The following is a 16453-nucleotide window of genomic DNA, read 5'->3' as shown; positions in this document are numbered from 1 at the left end:
GTCACTATTGTGCTGCTATAATGGTTTTAATAAAACAATGAGATAAAGACGTTTATTTTGTAGCTCATCAATTATTGACTGTGCCTGTGAGTAAATCTGTTCTGTTATTTTGTCTGCTGCTCAAATGAACTAATAAACTAAACTATTGACGATTAATGGATAATTGTTTGTGTTGAACTCTCACTAAAGAAACAAAGGCTGAAATTTGCAAGCCTACCCTTCACATTAAGTTCTTTGTACTGTAATAAATTCAGCTACAGTGTATGCATGTGACTGTGTCAGTGTAGTGTTTAGCACATGTTCAATGGACAGATTCTGTTTATTCACAGGTTGGACTTGTCAGCCCTTTTTACACCCATTCATTAACAACCTGTGTTTCTCAAGTAAAAGGGACCATACACCATTTTTGAGGCTTTACAAATAGTATTACATTTTATTAATATATTTTCATAAAACAGGTTTAAGACTGTATCAAAAACTCAGTAAAAACATTAGATTTTTAACCTTTTTTTTTTCTTATTATGATATCCGATATGAAATGTACATAATTCACATGTGGTTTCTCCATCATATTGAGATAATGCTTTTTTTTGTGATGTGCAGGTTAACGTTCCTTAGTTCCCCCACAAACTATAAAGTCTTTTTTTTTTTCTCATGATTGTGATCATAAATCTAGACATACAATTAAAAAATAAAATTATTTCTCACTCTGCCGCCCCTTTCTCCGACTAGGTTTACTGATAAAACACTAACATTATGGAGTTGTTTAATTTCACAGGCACACAATTATGTACATCCCCCTGTCCCCATGCCTCACCTGAACTGACAACAGGCAGTGCACCAAACATAACAGTGCAACACCTAGGGGCAGAGCAGTGATAATACAGTACTCTAAGCCCACCCACCCACCCACCCCTCAGACTACCAAAACCAACCTAAAATAAGACTGTGGATCCACTAATTTTCACCCCGCTGTGAACCACAGCATTCCACTGACTCCAACATTATTGTTGTAGCAACTCCACAAGGTTTGCCTTGTGACCACAGACATCACCTTGGCAACAGTAAAAACCATCCATCTCACAGGCAGAATCAGTGGCACACACATTAAGAAAATAAAATCATTACTTGTTTGATTTGAATGAGGCTACATCTACAACAGGCGTGATCAGTGTAGTGTCCTTTATGATCAAGTACCAGAGGAATCTCAGTCTTGTGGTTAGCTTTAAGGATACAAAAAAGACTTTTTCTCTCCTTATTGGACTACCACTTACTGTGTTCAATTCTGCGCAAGACACATAGTGCAAGGTTTAACAAGAATTTGCATAAGTGCAAGGGTTGCATGTTATTGTCAAGAGGGAGAAAAGCATAGACGAAGAGCAGGGAGAGATAAAAGTTGAGTAAAAACAAACAGATTTGTGTGTAAATAAAGTGTTTCATGCTTTCAGTTTGGCGTTTTGTATTTCATTCCCTCTAGAAATAACAGGTGCAAAATCTTAGTAAACCTAGCCTGGAAGGACAGATCAGAGTGATATAGAACTCATAAAGATTAACATTGTGAGGAAGAGCCTCAAGTCTGTTGTCATGGTGACATCTGTTCAAAGGCCCTGTGGGCTTCAGTCTTTCCTGCTTCTTTATTATTTTCTATACAATAGAAATAGTACGTCATTGAAGTTAAAATTGACTCTTCTTGGCAAAAACAGACAAAAAAAGAAAAGAATATGCAAGAAGTCAAAGCAGATCTGAAGGAAAAAAAAAACATAAGGGCAGGAATAACAAACTGTTCCTGATCCATTTGCTCTGTGCCAGTAGTAGAATTGTACATTATAGTCTCTTATCCTTGATGGTCAAATATACGAGTATGGTTGCCTGCTCCTCTACAAAGTCCAAGCCATTTCATTAAACATGTAAAATTACTCATGTTGTAGTTTTTAACAAGAACATCCCTACATTGCACCTGCTTTCCAAACTGAAAGCTGTAGTGTGCGTTAGGGAGGCACGTAGGGAGGTGGTGACCTGTATGAGGTCATGTTCTTGGGGCGAGATCCTTTACCCTCAATCGGTACAGTAAATGGTGGTGGGGGCTGGTAAGGAGGGGCATTAGGATCATCATCCTGATAAATAGAATACTCCTCAAGGAGATCCTGGTTCAGCAGGGTGCTGTGGGGGCCCGCCATGTTCGGGTACTCTGGAGGGGGAAGTGGGGGCTTCTCCTCCTGAAGGATAAGAGGTATGCTGGAGGAGGGGGGCGACTTGGAGTCGTCGAGCTCGTCTGCAAAGATGATTGGAACTCCTTTCTTGATGAAGGTGGCTTGCTCCTCGATGGTCATCTTCCCTTTGCGCTTCTTGCGGTAGCAGACCATGGCGATGATCCCGGCAATGAGGAGCAGGGCTGCTACCACTACAGCAGGAATGACGGTGTGTAGGTAAACGTCGTCAGTGCTCCTGCGATCTGTTCCAGGGGACGGTGAAGCTGTAGGAGGAACAGGGACGGGCACCTCTCCTGGTGGGATGAATGTGTAACTCTGACATTTATTGGTGCCACGAACAGAGATGTTAATGGGTTTGAATTCAGGCTCCATAGCTTTGATGAAAGCCAGTTTAGGTGTCCCTTGGTGATCAGAGATTCTATTACTTAGAACTGTGATCTGCTCCTTTGGACAAGGACTCTGCTGGAGGCTGTTGTTGGTCCATTCCACCACGATGGAGCCACTCTTGATGCTCCTCAGTGTTACTGTGCTCGTGTTGCGATCGCCGAGGGCATAGGACAACTTTTTGGTCAAAAGAATCTTCTTGTGTACGTCATTGCTTAAACTGCTTGGGTCGCCATGGAAACGAGCAGCAAACACAACTGAAGGTTTGTCATTGGATGACCAACGGTTTACTTGAACCTCAAATGCATCCATGATGCTCTTCCCGCCCTTATCAGTGGCTAACATGAAGTACTCGTGTTTCCCCTCATGCTGCTCCTCAGGGAAGCCGTACAAAAGTTGGATGGTGCTGTTGAACTGGATCCAGGATGTTTCGCTCACCGCTTCTTTGGGGGTCTTCTTCAGAGTCAAACGCAGCTTATCAGTGGTACCGTCCTCCCTGTCAAAGAACGTATCGGGAGGAATTTTAATCTCAAAGTAAGTGCCAACCCATGCATTCACCTGATCAATGGGGTTGCGGATGTCTGGGTTTTGATTTAAGTCAGGAGTCATCGACAGAGTCGTGGTGCGCCTTGGTGGTTTAGCTGTTGTGGACTTCGGTTCTCTGGGAGCAGGGGTGGAGGATTTGGGCTTCTTGGGTTTCCTTGTGGCAGAGGGTTTGGGTCTTTTGGTGGTGCTTGGTGTTGTTGGCAAAGCAGTAGCCTCCACGATTGTAGGCCGGGTCATGGTAGGCTGAATTGGGATGGTGCTAGTAGTTCCTAGAACTCTTGTTGGTTGGGGAGGTCCAAACACAGGCGTGTGCGCTATCTGATCTCTGACCCTCATAGTCGGCTTTACTGGAAGAGGCAAAGGACCTCGTACGGGGGGAACAGAGCTCTCGGTTGCTGGGGCAATAGAGGGCGAGGTTGGGGTGGGCACAACACGTACAGGGGGCTCTGGGTGAGTTGTTGGAGGAAGCAGGGAGGGCACTGGAGTAGGGGTGTTGTACAACTGCCGTCTGACTCGTTTCACTCCATGTGGTTTTTTGTTGACAATGTGCCAGCCAACCACTGGATATCCCAGCTTTGCTGACATGGTCCCATCCTTGGCTGAGGATTGGACACTGCTAATGTCAGGGATATTGCCCTGATCAAGCGCACAGCCAAGTTTCCATGAGAGTAGGGCCCCATTCTCCACTACCTTCTTGGCATTGCCTGGTCCAGCCATGAAAGCAGACATGTCAAATAAGCGGTTGTTGACAACAGGGACCACCCTCATGTGTTCCAGGGGTACATGTGAGAACTTTCTCATTATGCCGAGTAAGTTAACCCTCTGCTCAGCAACCATTTTTGTCAGGTCAGCATCCAAGATGACAGTGAGGACAGTGACAGGCTCCTCAGAGCCACAGGTGAAAGGCTGGATGCCACTGGTATCAGACTGCAGAGTGAGCAGGGCTGGCTCAGTATCTGCACGTTCTTCTGGGTATACTTCAATGGAGAAGACCGTGCTGGGGAACATTTGGCCTGCAGTCTTCTCAACTAGGTTTTCTCCCGACACCGTGATATGGTATACACCTTTATCCTGCTCCAGGGCCATGCCTCTCAGAATGCAACTTACTTTGTCCCAATATAGCCAGGGGGGTAAAGTCTCCTTTCCCATTTCGGTGAGCTACAAAAAATAAAAGAGAAATACTGCATATTAGATAGCGTAGACGGGCACCTTTAATTATGTTATACATGTAAATAGAGGAAAGCAAGTTCATGTTAGCAACTGTTTTTACAATGTTTGGTATTTACATAGCCTAAATAACTACATCGTTAAACTATTATGATTAGTAATGCTCTATTTCATATTGACCTACTTGCCTGTAAAAGAGGAAATACAAAAACACACTCACAAAGAGGAACGCAAACCGTCAAATATGTAGACTAAAAGCTGAAATGAACTACCTAACCATCCCCATCTCCTCCATATTCCATGCAGTCTTTCAAATCTCTCCAAATATAAACAGGAAGCATGTATTCACGATCACTATGTGAGTCATCACTATTCATTTTGACTTGTTAAGGTATGACAGGATATCATTCCGCATCACCACTCGGGCCAATAATAATCTCATTCATAAGTCTGACTGGAACAAATGTCCCCACAGTCAGCTTCAATCAGCAGTAATACAGTGACCAAAACTGAAAGGAGAAATACTATGCATGAGTGGCAGAAAAAGTACTGGAGCCACATCTCGCCCCTACAAGGTAATTTGTCGTTTTGAGTTAAATTCCAATTCTAAAAAAGTGCAACATTTGGCACATTCACAATACTTTATGAATCATCTTCAATTCATTTTTCTTTTTCAGGACGTTATAGTTGACCTTCTGCATTTAAGTTGTAATTACTTTTCAGGGATGCAAACATTTATTCTATAACCTTCTACTGGGAAACCCTGAAGTAATGCTCATGGTTTACAGGTTTCTAACTTTGAAGATGACAGGAATATATTTTGGGTTAGACAGACCATCGATGTTAACCATTAGCTTTGATCCTTTTGATTTGATATATTTAACCAAATACAAAGGCATCTTCTCCAATAGAAAGAATGGAAAAATCCTCAGACCAGTCTCATGAACGATTCCTATTGCCCTCGTTGAATTGTTGAATAATTTACATCAAATTATAGTTAAACTAACTGTCTAATGAAGAACTTTACCAATGTGCCAAATATTTATCTAATAATAAAACACCATCTCATCTCACTTCATCTCAAGCATTTATATTTTACTACTTACATGGACATTACAAGTGGCATTCGCAGGCCCTGCTGGAACCTTTAACTGAAAAACCTGTCCCACGATTGCAGAGGAGTCAGGGATGCCAGTGTGTACTCCCCCGTTCTTTACAGAGGAATCAGGGGTAGCTGACGGCGGACCTTCACCAATCGAAGATGCTGCAGCCTGAAGCTCGGAGAGCACCGAGGACTTCATAGAAGCCTCTAGTTCCACAGATATCATCTCCATCATCGTCTCTTGCTGTTCTTGAACAGAACCCTGGGCTATGGCAACCAGAAGCCCTATGACCAGAGGGATAGTCCTGCATGATAGTAGCCTGCTCCTCCTGGCATTGCCGTAGCTCATGTCTCTCCTTTTATAGTGCATAGTAAGAGGCCTTTGGGCTGCCCGACAGATGACTGTGAACAACTTAAGAGGCCGCATGCACTGAAGTCAGTCTGATGATGTGCTCGTGGCTCAGACTCCCTAGTTGTTGGCTTTGCTCACAGATGCAGTGATTTCTCTTTGTTTTCTTCTGTGATCCATGAAGAGGTCTTTGGGCAACCTGTTAGACTGCCATGTCAGCCAGCTCTGTAAGAAAAACAAACAAAAGTCTCACATTAGGGAAAAACAAAATCTGGTATTTTGGCTTACATAGTGAGATCACCTCAACAGACAATACAATAGTATAGTATAGTGCATGTATTCACCAGAAACAACAAAGAAATACAGATCAATTGATATTGCATATCAAAGGCTGCATATTTGCAACCTAGCCTGGAGTAGTATTGTATTCAGTGTTACTAATGTGGTGCTACAGTAGAGAGCAGGGGTGCATAGCTATTTTTCTTCTTTTTAAGAACTTATTGCAACATGTTTCCACAATCCAAAAAAACCTTGTTTTTGCCATCATGTTCCCTTTATTTGTTAGTCTTGTGAGGATTGGTGATAAGATGGACTGCCACCAGGTCACTAAGCAATGAGTCAAAGGTGGGTGTTTTTCCCTCTCCATTATCTTGGGTCTCTATCTTTTTTTTTAGTCGCAACAACAGCTGGTTAGCACACGACACAGTACTTTCCCACAGCAAAGCCTTGTTTGAGATGCCAGGGAGAAAATTAGATGTCTTTCTCAAAAGAAAACGAGAACTAAAAGGAAAATGAAAACTCATTTCCCCAATCTTCCAAAGAAGAGAAAAACTGTTGAATAAATGTCAACATGACATTAGTGATAACTTACTGGCATCAATGGAGTGGTTGGTTTTACATGACACTCCTCTGCCTGCTCTTGAAGTCCCTTTGAATGACGCATGAAGACTGTTTTTTAACACTTAACATTTAGTGCAGATTCATTGAACGCTTTTTTATTCACTGTTTTATCCGTTTACCATTAAAAGGTGAACATGAATGGGTGCTGTAGCATATTTTACAATATTCATCATTTTAACTCATGAATCATTTGGTTTCTTCTTCGATATAATAGTCCTTCAACTGGCAGCTTTATCAGATTACTAATAACCATAATACAGGTTTATTTTGACACATACACAATATTGGACACGCTGATCTACTGATCCTCACGTTCCTGTCATGGCATTTTCAGTAATAGCGATTCTCACGTGTTGCCCGAGTGTCAAAGGTTGTTTGTCTTGGTTGTAAGTTTTAATTAAGTGCCCTGGGGGTTGGAATAAAAGTCTCCATTGTGCTGACCCAGCCAACCCCAATCCTGTAGCACTCAGCAATGGGCAGAGGAGGGTCATCCGATTGCCTGGAATCCTAATGCCTGACTGGCAGAGCGCTGTGACGTCAACCTACGCACTCAAAATAAAAAAACAATTCCCTGCTAAACTGCCTCATGTCATTGTGGAAAACTTTTGCAGCAGGTTTTTGGTCTCTCACTGGCGCACATCCTGGTCCACACTACATGTACTACATGGATAACTCCTACAAGAAACGACCCACAACAGAGCGCTCTAAGAGCAATGTGATAGAGATGTGTTCAGAACCAATGCTGAAATCAGAATACAATACACATGAGTGCAGCACAAACAAGAACTCCATATAGTGACAAATTTTACATGTTATCTTTTCTCAAATGTTTACTTTAGATGTTCACTTCATCGATGATTCTAGTTACACAATAAAAAAAAACATTCGTAAAACAAATAAAATCAAAATCCTAACAATAACACTATCACTGTTTCTAAAGGTTTTCATACAAGCACATGGTTTGTACCGTTTTTATAGGAATTAACAAAAAATAAAACAGGCCAAATCCTTTTTGCGCATTCCCTCAATCAGAAGCTGTTTTTACATTACGTCATATTAGGCTGGGTTGCAATCCACGTTGTTGAAAGGTGGCTAAACAGTTGGATGGCTGCTTTTTCTCTGCTGAATGGGGCAGAAAAGTATTCAGTGGAATACATTGTTCAAGGTGGGAGTGATCAGAATCTCTGTGGGAATCGGATGAAGTGGTCAGGTATCCCGTTGACTCCATTCAGATCTTTATCGAGCAGCTCACATTGAGCCTCGGTAAAAGTCATTAACTGTAATTCCAAAGTGTCAGAGCCCATATTAGGATGTATATGTAATTTTGTGTTGACTTTATAATGCCACAGAGGAACTTTATGCCAACTAAATCACAAGATAACGTACGTATTAGCTGTGGAGTCAATAAACAGCTTCATACCATAAATCATGTTTGTCACTGACAGCTAGATTTGCAACTTTAGTTTCTGTGGACTCAAAAAATCAAATCACATCCTTCACTCCCTTTCCCCGATAGCTACCCACCTTATTCTGATCTGATCATGTAATTACAAGGAACAAGTCTCTCTATAATGTACAGCTGAGCCAGCTCTGAGGAGGAAGCCTAACCCACTTCTTTAGCAAATAACGTGATTCATCAGGAGACAGAAACGTGCACACGAGAGGCAGTTAGTTTTTCTTTTGCAGAGACATGCTTGTGTCGGATCATCTACAGGTAAAAGCCTTATAAAACATGTAAGCTAATGCATGTAAGACTAAACTACTCAAGCCATAATGTCTAATCTATGTATGCTTTATTTTCAGAGTTAATGAGGAAGATCCATATCTTGTGCATGTATACTATGACGAGTGCCAGCTATACATAAAAACAAAACATACAAAGGATCGATAGAGTACAAGTGGATGGATTTTAAAAAGTCCTCTGTTAAGCTCATGTGACATTTTACCATTCACAAAGGGGTATTTGATTTTCTTATACCGATCTCAGTCACAGTGAGAAGTGTACAATACTGTTTAAGATAATATCTTAACTGTCTTTTAAAGATATGCCAATATTGAATATGTCACTCATTCTGTGAGTCCTTAAACATTCACTGCATATCATCGAGCCTAGCAGAACAGACTACTGTGCATGCATCACAACGAGCTAGGCTAGCGTAGCTGCTTGCACGGCTGAAGTTAAAAATGAGTCGACAAACAACCAGCCTCAGGATCCAAAGTTAACCGCCAGACGTGGATCATCCTCACTCGCATACGTGGTTTCAGCTTTCAAAAGACGGATGCTGCCTGAAAAAAGACGTGACTCCGCAGACTATGAGGGACAGCTCGACAACAAACTAGTTTCATTATCTGCACATTGACCACAGCACAAAACATGAAACACTTTGGCCGTGAGCAGACGCGGTATCATGAACAGAAGAAATGAAAAACACCGTCGCCAATTACACTGCAAAGAATAAGGAGCTAATTCAAGCGGTCGAGAGAAGGATGGTTTCAAACTGGTTTGCACTGCTTTGGACCCAATCTATGCACACTGCTTAATGTAAACACTCTTAAACTGTACCTTATGTTTATTAACCCAGCTGTCACATAACTACATTTTTATTATGTTTAGTTCAGCATCCTTTGCACTATACCTCACTGCACTACTGTTGTAGTGTTATACATACGAGTCTGTTTATTTTGTGTTTTATTATCGATATGTAATGTTATACTTTTCTACATAGAGAGCACAGGTCACCTGAGTCAAACTCTGTGTGCGTGTGTGAGCATACCTGGCCGATGAAGATGATTCAGAGATACGCCCTGCCCAGCCTAGTTCATAATGCTGTCGTATTCATCTTTGTGCAATATTTGACCAAATAAATCCTGTAGGCCACTTTGAAATGGTTTACTCACACCTGCACTTTGTTCTCAATACTTATCTGGAGATTTCAGCGTTTAAAAGAAAAGTGTATTTAATTGAATGACTCAGTTTAAAGTTAAAGAATAAGTTAACATTAACGACGTGTAATAACAAGAGTGAGCCATTACACTAAAGCCTTTTACTGACTCATTTAAAAGGGGTTCAACAAAGTGTCAAATATTGTTATGGTCAAAATCCCCAAATATATCAACAAATTCTTTTCTCAATATGGTTAACCCCTAGTCCCAGTATATATTAAAGAAGAGTACCCAGATCACGTTGAAAATGGAAACCTTCAAAAATACACAAGGGTTGTATTTTACACAGTTAATAAGTTATGTGTTCTTATCTTTACAAAAAAATATGAACAGAGCAGTTTCATTACAATCTCCTGCTGGTGGTATTGTTTATAATGTCCAGCCTTAAGACAGTCTTGAGTCATGTCTTAGCCAACCCATTAACCAAGTTGAGACATGCATGTTATCTGGCATCTTTAGCTACTGACTCGGTTCAGTGAGAACCCCCGATCCTCCCTCTCCACCTGCACAGGCCTCTTCTGACTCAAGAGATCCCAAACAAAGGAAACTAAAACAAAAAAGAAACCAAGTAGTCCCTTTAAGAAAAATTGTCATGCAAAACTACTCAAAGGCAAATCCTCCAATGAGCTACAATGCTCCAGCTGAGCATGAAGACAAAACGTATGGCTTGATTGATCTATCAGTTTGTCTAAATGTAAAACACAAACATTAACATGAAAATAGCTTTCCCCCCCATATGCTTAATTTCATTCAGAGTGAGCACTATGGCTCACCGCAGGCTGTTGTCACACATAAAAACATTTTTGCATCACAGTAAGCCGCTGGATTTGATCATGTTACCATTTTGCAGTGTGTAACTCAGCATCCAATCAAAAACTATCTCATAGAGAGATCAGGAATGTTAGAATAAATCAATGTGCCTGTTTAACATTAAAATGAAACAATAACAGTGTGTTTGAGATTTGTTAACGTCAACCATCAATGTGTGGCTTATCAAAAGCATTGATCTGAAGCTGAGGGCCTGTTGATGAGAGGATTGACATTTAAAGCTTTGGGTTAAACTCGCAATTACATATTTTAGATTGTGTCCTGCATCACAATCGTTCTGCCTAAAGAGTAGTCTGAGAATAAGACATATATTCACATTCAGTAAAAAAAAAAAAGAAGAAAAAACAATCACTTCATAATGCAGATGGAGGGGAGAACTGTTTTTATCAGGACTATTTCTTTACAGCAGCACAAGCACAAGAGTTATGGGGCCTTCCTACTAAAATAGACAGGCAGTAACAAAATCACGAAAAAAAAGTTGAAATAAAAAGATTATTTTCAATACTCGAGTATAAGACAACTTGTTTATTTCCCACGAAACACTTGTTTAAAAACCACCCAGACTTTATGAGAAGCTCTTTTTATATACTGTATGTGGTAAACAGTGCATTGACACAGGCTTGAGTGTGGGGGATTGCTGCCTGTTTCTCACTGAGGCCTGCACTACCTTTTTTTTTTTTTTTTTGAGGGGGGGGGGGACTATAAAGCATTTACAACCACAGTATCCATGCTGTCTGCAGTCCGACAGTAGTTAAAACTTGAAAACATCAAAAAATAATTAGGGCTCTGATGCACAGTGGCTCTCAGGGCCAATTGAATTGACGTACCACATCCAGCGGCCTCCAGATAGTTCATGAGCTGAATAACAAACATATCCACAACAAGACAAGCTTGCTTTGCGATTGGACGTTTCCCTTGTGTTTCCCTCTTACACTGTTCAACAAAGTCATGAAATATGCGGCGAGGAAACAAAGACTAGAGAAGAGCCTGAGCTGAGTGAAAAGTCTAAATCTGACACGATGACCCTGAGAGCAGCTTGTCAAACACAGGGAAACTATCTATTAACTTTGTTTAATACACACTATTGGAAGTCATGTGTAGGATTTTAAACATGTCCAAAGCATTAATCATAGATACATGTTTAACTCCGGAATGTGACAGACCTAAAATCTCTGCACCCCAAAGCTGCTGTCATGTATTGATTCATTTTCCCAACTTCATGTTCAATGACTTAACCGTACATTTCAAGTTGTAATGTTAATAATACACTGAACACAATAAAAACATCTGTTTATGGACAAACAATAGTACTACTAAGAAACTCACGTATAGTAATGTTAAATTAGGCCAAAACAGCCCTTTAAAAAATGCCAATTAAAACTAGTACGTTAACCCGAAAAGACCCCGTGTTTTTTTTTTATGCCAACAGACATGGTTTTTAAACATTATTTATTTTCTTGTAACAGAACAGCGCTGTCATTGATTTAAAAAAAAAAAAACGTTTCAGCATTATGAATTATTAGTGGCCCAGTGTGCAGTTAATGTTTGAGCTAAGCTAAGCTAACTAAACTAAAACGTTAGCAAACCGGCCCGTTTCATTTGGCCCCGTTTTTTCCCCCATTGGTGTCGTTTGACGAGGCCTTTATAAATGTTACCACCATCCACCTGCATTGAAACCTATCAAGACGCGAATGTGAACATATTGCAGTCTTTATCTAATGGGAATGTTGACTCGCAACTCTGCCAAAAATAAATATAATCTTCAAATCCGCTCCCTGGCTGCGTTAAGGAGTGTGTGCACGGCTAGCGCAGAAATGCACCTGCTTTATTCTAGGCGGACACAAGAAGCGATCCTCCTCGCAGTCTTAACGAGCAAAATAAAACAGCTAACATTGTCCATCTGTTATCACTGTTACAGAAATGTCTTTTAAAGCCCGTCAACAGGAGCCAGCCCAGTCGTTTCAAAAACACCAACATCGAAAAGGAGCGAACAGGCTGAGAGCAATGATAGCCCAGAACGATTTAAGAGCTAACTCACCAGCTAACGACAAGAAAAGTATGCTGGTGACAAATATAACCGGTTACATGTCCTGTCAGTGGACAAGAGTGTGTGCTAAACGTGGAAATTGAGTCGAGTAGCAGATGATGGCAATGGCGGCATTTAACAGGAAAGTGCTGCTATAACAGCGACAGAAACCTTAAATTCAAACTGACCTTGTTAGCGAGCTAGCTTTAGCTGACTCCTCTTCTTGTCGGAGAGCGCCGCGGAGACTTACAAAATGCCATTAAACATGCGCTTTTCCCCTTCCCCTTTCACGCCGAGGACAGATGTGTAGAGGATCTGAGCACAGTCGAGGGAACAGATAAATCTCTCTGCTGTGGTAAGTGTACGGATAGTTCACCGCTCTATATTGTAATTATGTCGGGTAGCAACCCCTCCCTTTGCTGCCTCTCTCTCTCTCTCTCTGTCCTCTTCGCAGACAGGTCTACAGGTTGAGGCCAATCGTGTGTACCAGTGTGACTCCGCCTCCCTTTGAATTGGTGACATGCAGGTAAAACACTCTTTTGAACCGGAGTATAATTATTTGGTGTTTTAAAGCCAGTATGTCGATTCAACTCAGTTTTGGTTCACTTCATAATGATTATGATCTGGATTCAGCTCAAAGCATCCTTCCAGCACTGTGCCACCTCAATCATACTTCTGAGCTCTTTTTGAGGGCTATGGGCTTACACTTTTTGCAACATGAAATCACAAGGGTAAAAAAAAGTATTCATTTATAAAAGCTTGTCAGCTGTTTTGACTAATACAGTTAGAAATTATGTCTTTATACATATTGTTGGATCTTACCAAAGTATAGGATGATTTAAAATATGTTGTCCTTGCTTCTTCCTCCTGTGCACAGGTATCAGCAAGCATGCCTGCATGGACTTTTATGGCCTCATCTCCAGCCAGGCATTTAGCAAATATTGCAGGGATTGTTATTTTCTTATTTGCAGCTTGTAGTTCAAAGTCACACAAACAGAATAATGGCTTATCACTTTTGATAATGTTAAGCTGGTAGATGTTTCTTAAAGCACCTGCAGTCTCCTTCAAAGGAAAGTTTTAGTGCAACATATTGTATCTGATTTAAAAGTATTTTGCTTTCATTGAGACCCTTTTCACAATTTTATCAGAGAGGACTCTACAAAGAATGAGCTTACTTTAATCTAACATAAAATCAGCACGGACTGACATGGTGCAAGGCAGTGTTCAACAAAAGGAATTAAACAAAGACAGAGATATTAAAAGAAACAAAATGGCCTATATTCGCCATCAAGCCCTACTTTATTGCTTTGTTTGCAATACAAAGTTTCAGACTTAATAAGGAGTTTATCTGTCTGCTGAGCCTGCACTGTTTGTAGAAAAATGTGTCTCTTTAAAAGTAACAGGGTTAAAATACACTCCTCAAGAGACCTGTGATACTATGTTGTGCTCTACAGTGCCTTCCATTTAGTTATTGTGACTCACTGTGTCTGATGCAAATGTATGTATGATAAGCTCTCTGTGCCCGATCAATCTTGTTAATAAAATCCCTCTACAATCCTCTGTGAACAAATGTTTTTTGAGCAAGATGTGTAAGGAATCTCGGGAAAGGATTGTAATTAAACAGGGGTCTGTTGCTTAAGTTTTCTAAAGTCAAAAACTTTAGTCATTTGGCTCAGATTAGGACTTTTCACCTTCTAAAGGTTATATTTGTTGAAAGACTTGTGCTGAAATGATTAGCAAGTAGAGTCCTTTCTCTCGGCAATTTAGCTTATCTAAAAAGCATTACTTACATCTCCCCTGAATTCTAATTTTTTTTATTTTCAGTGTCTTTGTCAACACAGAGTTCCTATATTGACTTTGGTATCAGCTATGTCCTGTTGAAAGTCTGACTTCAAAGGAAGCAGACATCCAAAAATCTAGGAAACTGTGGGATTTTATTGACAAGGTGTCTCGGGTATCTTAGTACAAAAGGCTTATCACAGAAATGTGTTGCACATATTGAATTTGTGCATTTGCATCAATGCATTCAGTCTCTGCATTCAGACTGCCTAGTGAAGGGAACTCTAAGATAAGTCACAAGATACGAGCATGTGGGGTTTTTTAGGGGTTCAGGGATGAAATAATGTCAGGTGAAATCATTAAGTGCACAAAGTTATTGTTGAGTCTATTTACTTTACAAAATAAGATTACTTTGTTTACTTCCCCCTAAATAGATACAACCATGATATGGGCCTTCAACATTATGTTTTTAAATAGGGCGCGTGATCTTTTGGGAACAATGCTAACAACAGGAAGAAACAGCTCAAAGAAAGAGACTAGACTGCGGCACAAAATGTTGAAGAAGAGATAATCTGCACAGTGAAAACAACTTAAAATGAAGCAACGTTCACAGAGGCCATTATGCTGCCAAATCAAACCGTCGAAATGGGCATCCTTATGATTCGTTTTGCAAACAAATGATTAGATGTCTTATACTCGAGAGAAAATATTTGCGTGAAATATGTGGAGCCATTTATGTAATGCCATCATCACACATTATCATAAACTATAAACCGTGCGGATATCTTGGGGCTAAAATGAACTCGGTGTTCATGGCAACGGAGAAACGGCCTTCACGTACCAATAAATCCCTTGGCCAGCATGATTAGGATTTTAAGATAAGAGAATCACAGCCTGTCTGTTATAGTTCGCAAGCCTGTCAGTCATTTGGGTCCCTTCTGACTCTTTGTTCACCCCTGTTAGGCGACAGTTCGAAAAAAGAAAAAAAAACAGCATGCGTGTACTTTGGGCATGTAGATTTGAGTGAACGGACTGGAAAATGAGTCGAAATTAAGTTCATTTTCAAAGGGAACATGAGCAGCTGATGAGATTTCCTCCAGAATGCGTTTCCTAATACATGCAGGGGATTAATTATGTCAAAGATGTTGCATGGATTAATTTTTCTAATCACACATCACATTCACAGCCATTAGAATCTATTGTTATTATAATTGTGTTATACCTCTTGAATGCACCATCAGCACAGACTGAATGTCCAAATCGCATCACCGTCAGCTGAGAAGCATACATGCATTCCTTGCTGTTCCCTCATCCTGTTGTTTACACTCGGGGCATATTATGGATGTGGGATTTTCATCGCGCATGCATCACACGACTCTCATTTTGCCTAAACACACATACACAAAAACACCTGCAGGCCTACTAGACCATGATAGCCCCACCACAGAGGGCCTTTCATGTGATTGCACATATCAATCTGGCTCTTGATTTGTGAGCACAGAGCGAGAAAGCGAGCGGATTATGAATCAGCTGACTCCCCACATTTTCTTCCAAGTGACTTATTAGAAGGGTTATTCTGAGAGGACTGTTGGACCGCTGAGGGGGGGGTTGGCTGAGTCGTGAGACCCTCAATGGAGCCAATCTCCCCTTCTCTCGCAGTGGCAGATTACTTCAGACAACCATTCTTGCTGCCACTCAATAACCACACACACACAAAAAAAAACCTTTCTGCTTTTGTAGACGCTGTGCTCTCAAATCTGTCTTTTTCCCCTCCAATCTTTGTTACCATCATACTTTTAAATGTCTCCACTTTAGTCGTTTTTCCCATTTCCTAAATAAAAAAGCAAAGCACTTCAGTAATTTGAGGGGACATTTCATCACGATCAACACTGGAACCCTTTAAAGAATGTGTTTGGAACACATTTAACTGTTAAAAGTCGGTTTGTGGCCTGCCCACGGATGTCTACTTGCTCCGTAACTTGTTATGTTGAGCTGATAATAGAACAGGAAGATGGAGGATTTCCTTTTAATGCAGAGCATGAACCATAGCTCTGTTCCTGTTAGTGCCTGCCCCCAGTTATCTGTTGTCACTGCTCAGCACAAATAAGGTATTCCAAGAGGTGCCGTCATCACTTTTGCATGTTTACACAAATTGTTCATTGGCGAGCCACCGTGAAAGCACTATGAAAGCATCCTCCTTGGGAAAAAAAACTAATTAT

At 40.7% G+C, this 16453-nt stretch overlaps 1 protein-coding gene across 1 annotated transcript; it reads right to left on the bottom strand.

Annotated features, from left to right (window-relative positions):
• Nucleotides 1–403: 403 nt before the first annotated feature.
• dag1 (dystroglycan 1) lies at nt 404–12883 on the bottom strand. The gene is made up of 3 exons (XM_079359645.1): nt 12644–12883; nt 5414–5983; nt 404–4298 (listed from the first exon to the last, which is right to left on the bottom strand). Exons 2-3 carry the CDS (start codon nt 5834–5836, stop codon nt 1989–1991), a joined length of 2733 nt encoding a protein of 910 aa, XP_079215771.1. The 5' UTR covers nt 5837–5983; nt 12644–12883; the 3' UTR covers nt 404–1988.
• Between the last annotated feature and the right edge of the window lie 3570 nt (nt 12884–16453).

The sequence above is a fragment of the Symphodus melops genome, assembly GCF_947650265.1.
Source record: "Symphodus melops genome assembly, chromosome: 13".
NCBI lineage: Eukaryota > Metazoa > Chordata > Actinopteri > Labriformes > Labridae > Symphodus > Symphodus melops.
The sequence above is the reverse complement of the archived record's forward strand: the minus strand, read 5'-3'. Positions and strand labels throughout refer to the sequence as shown.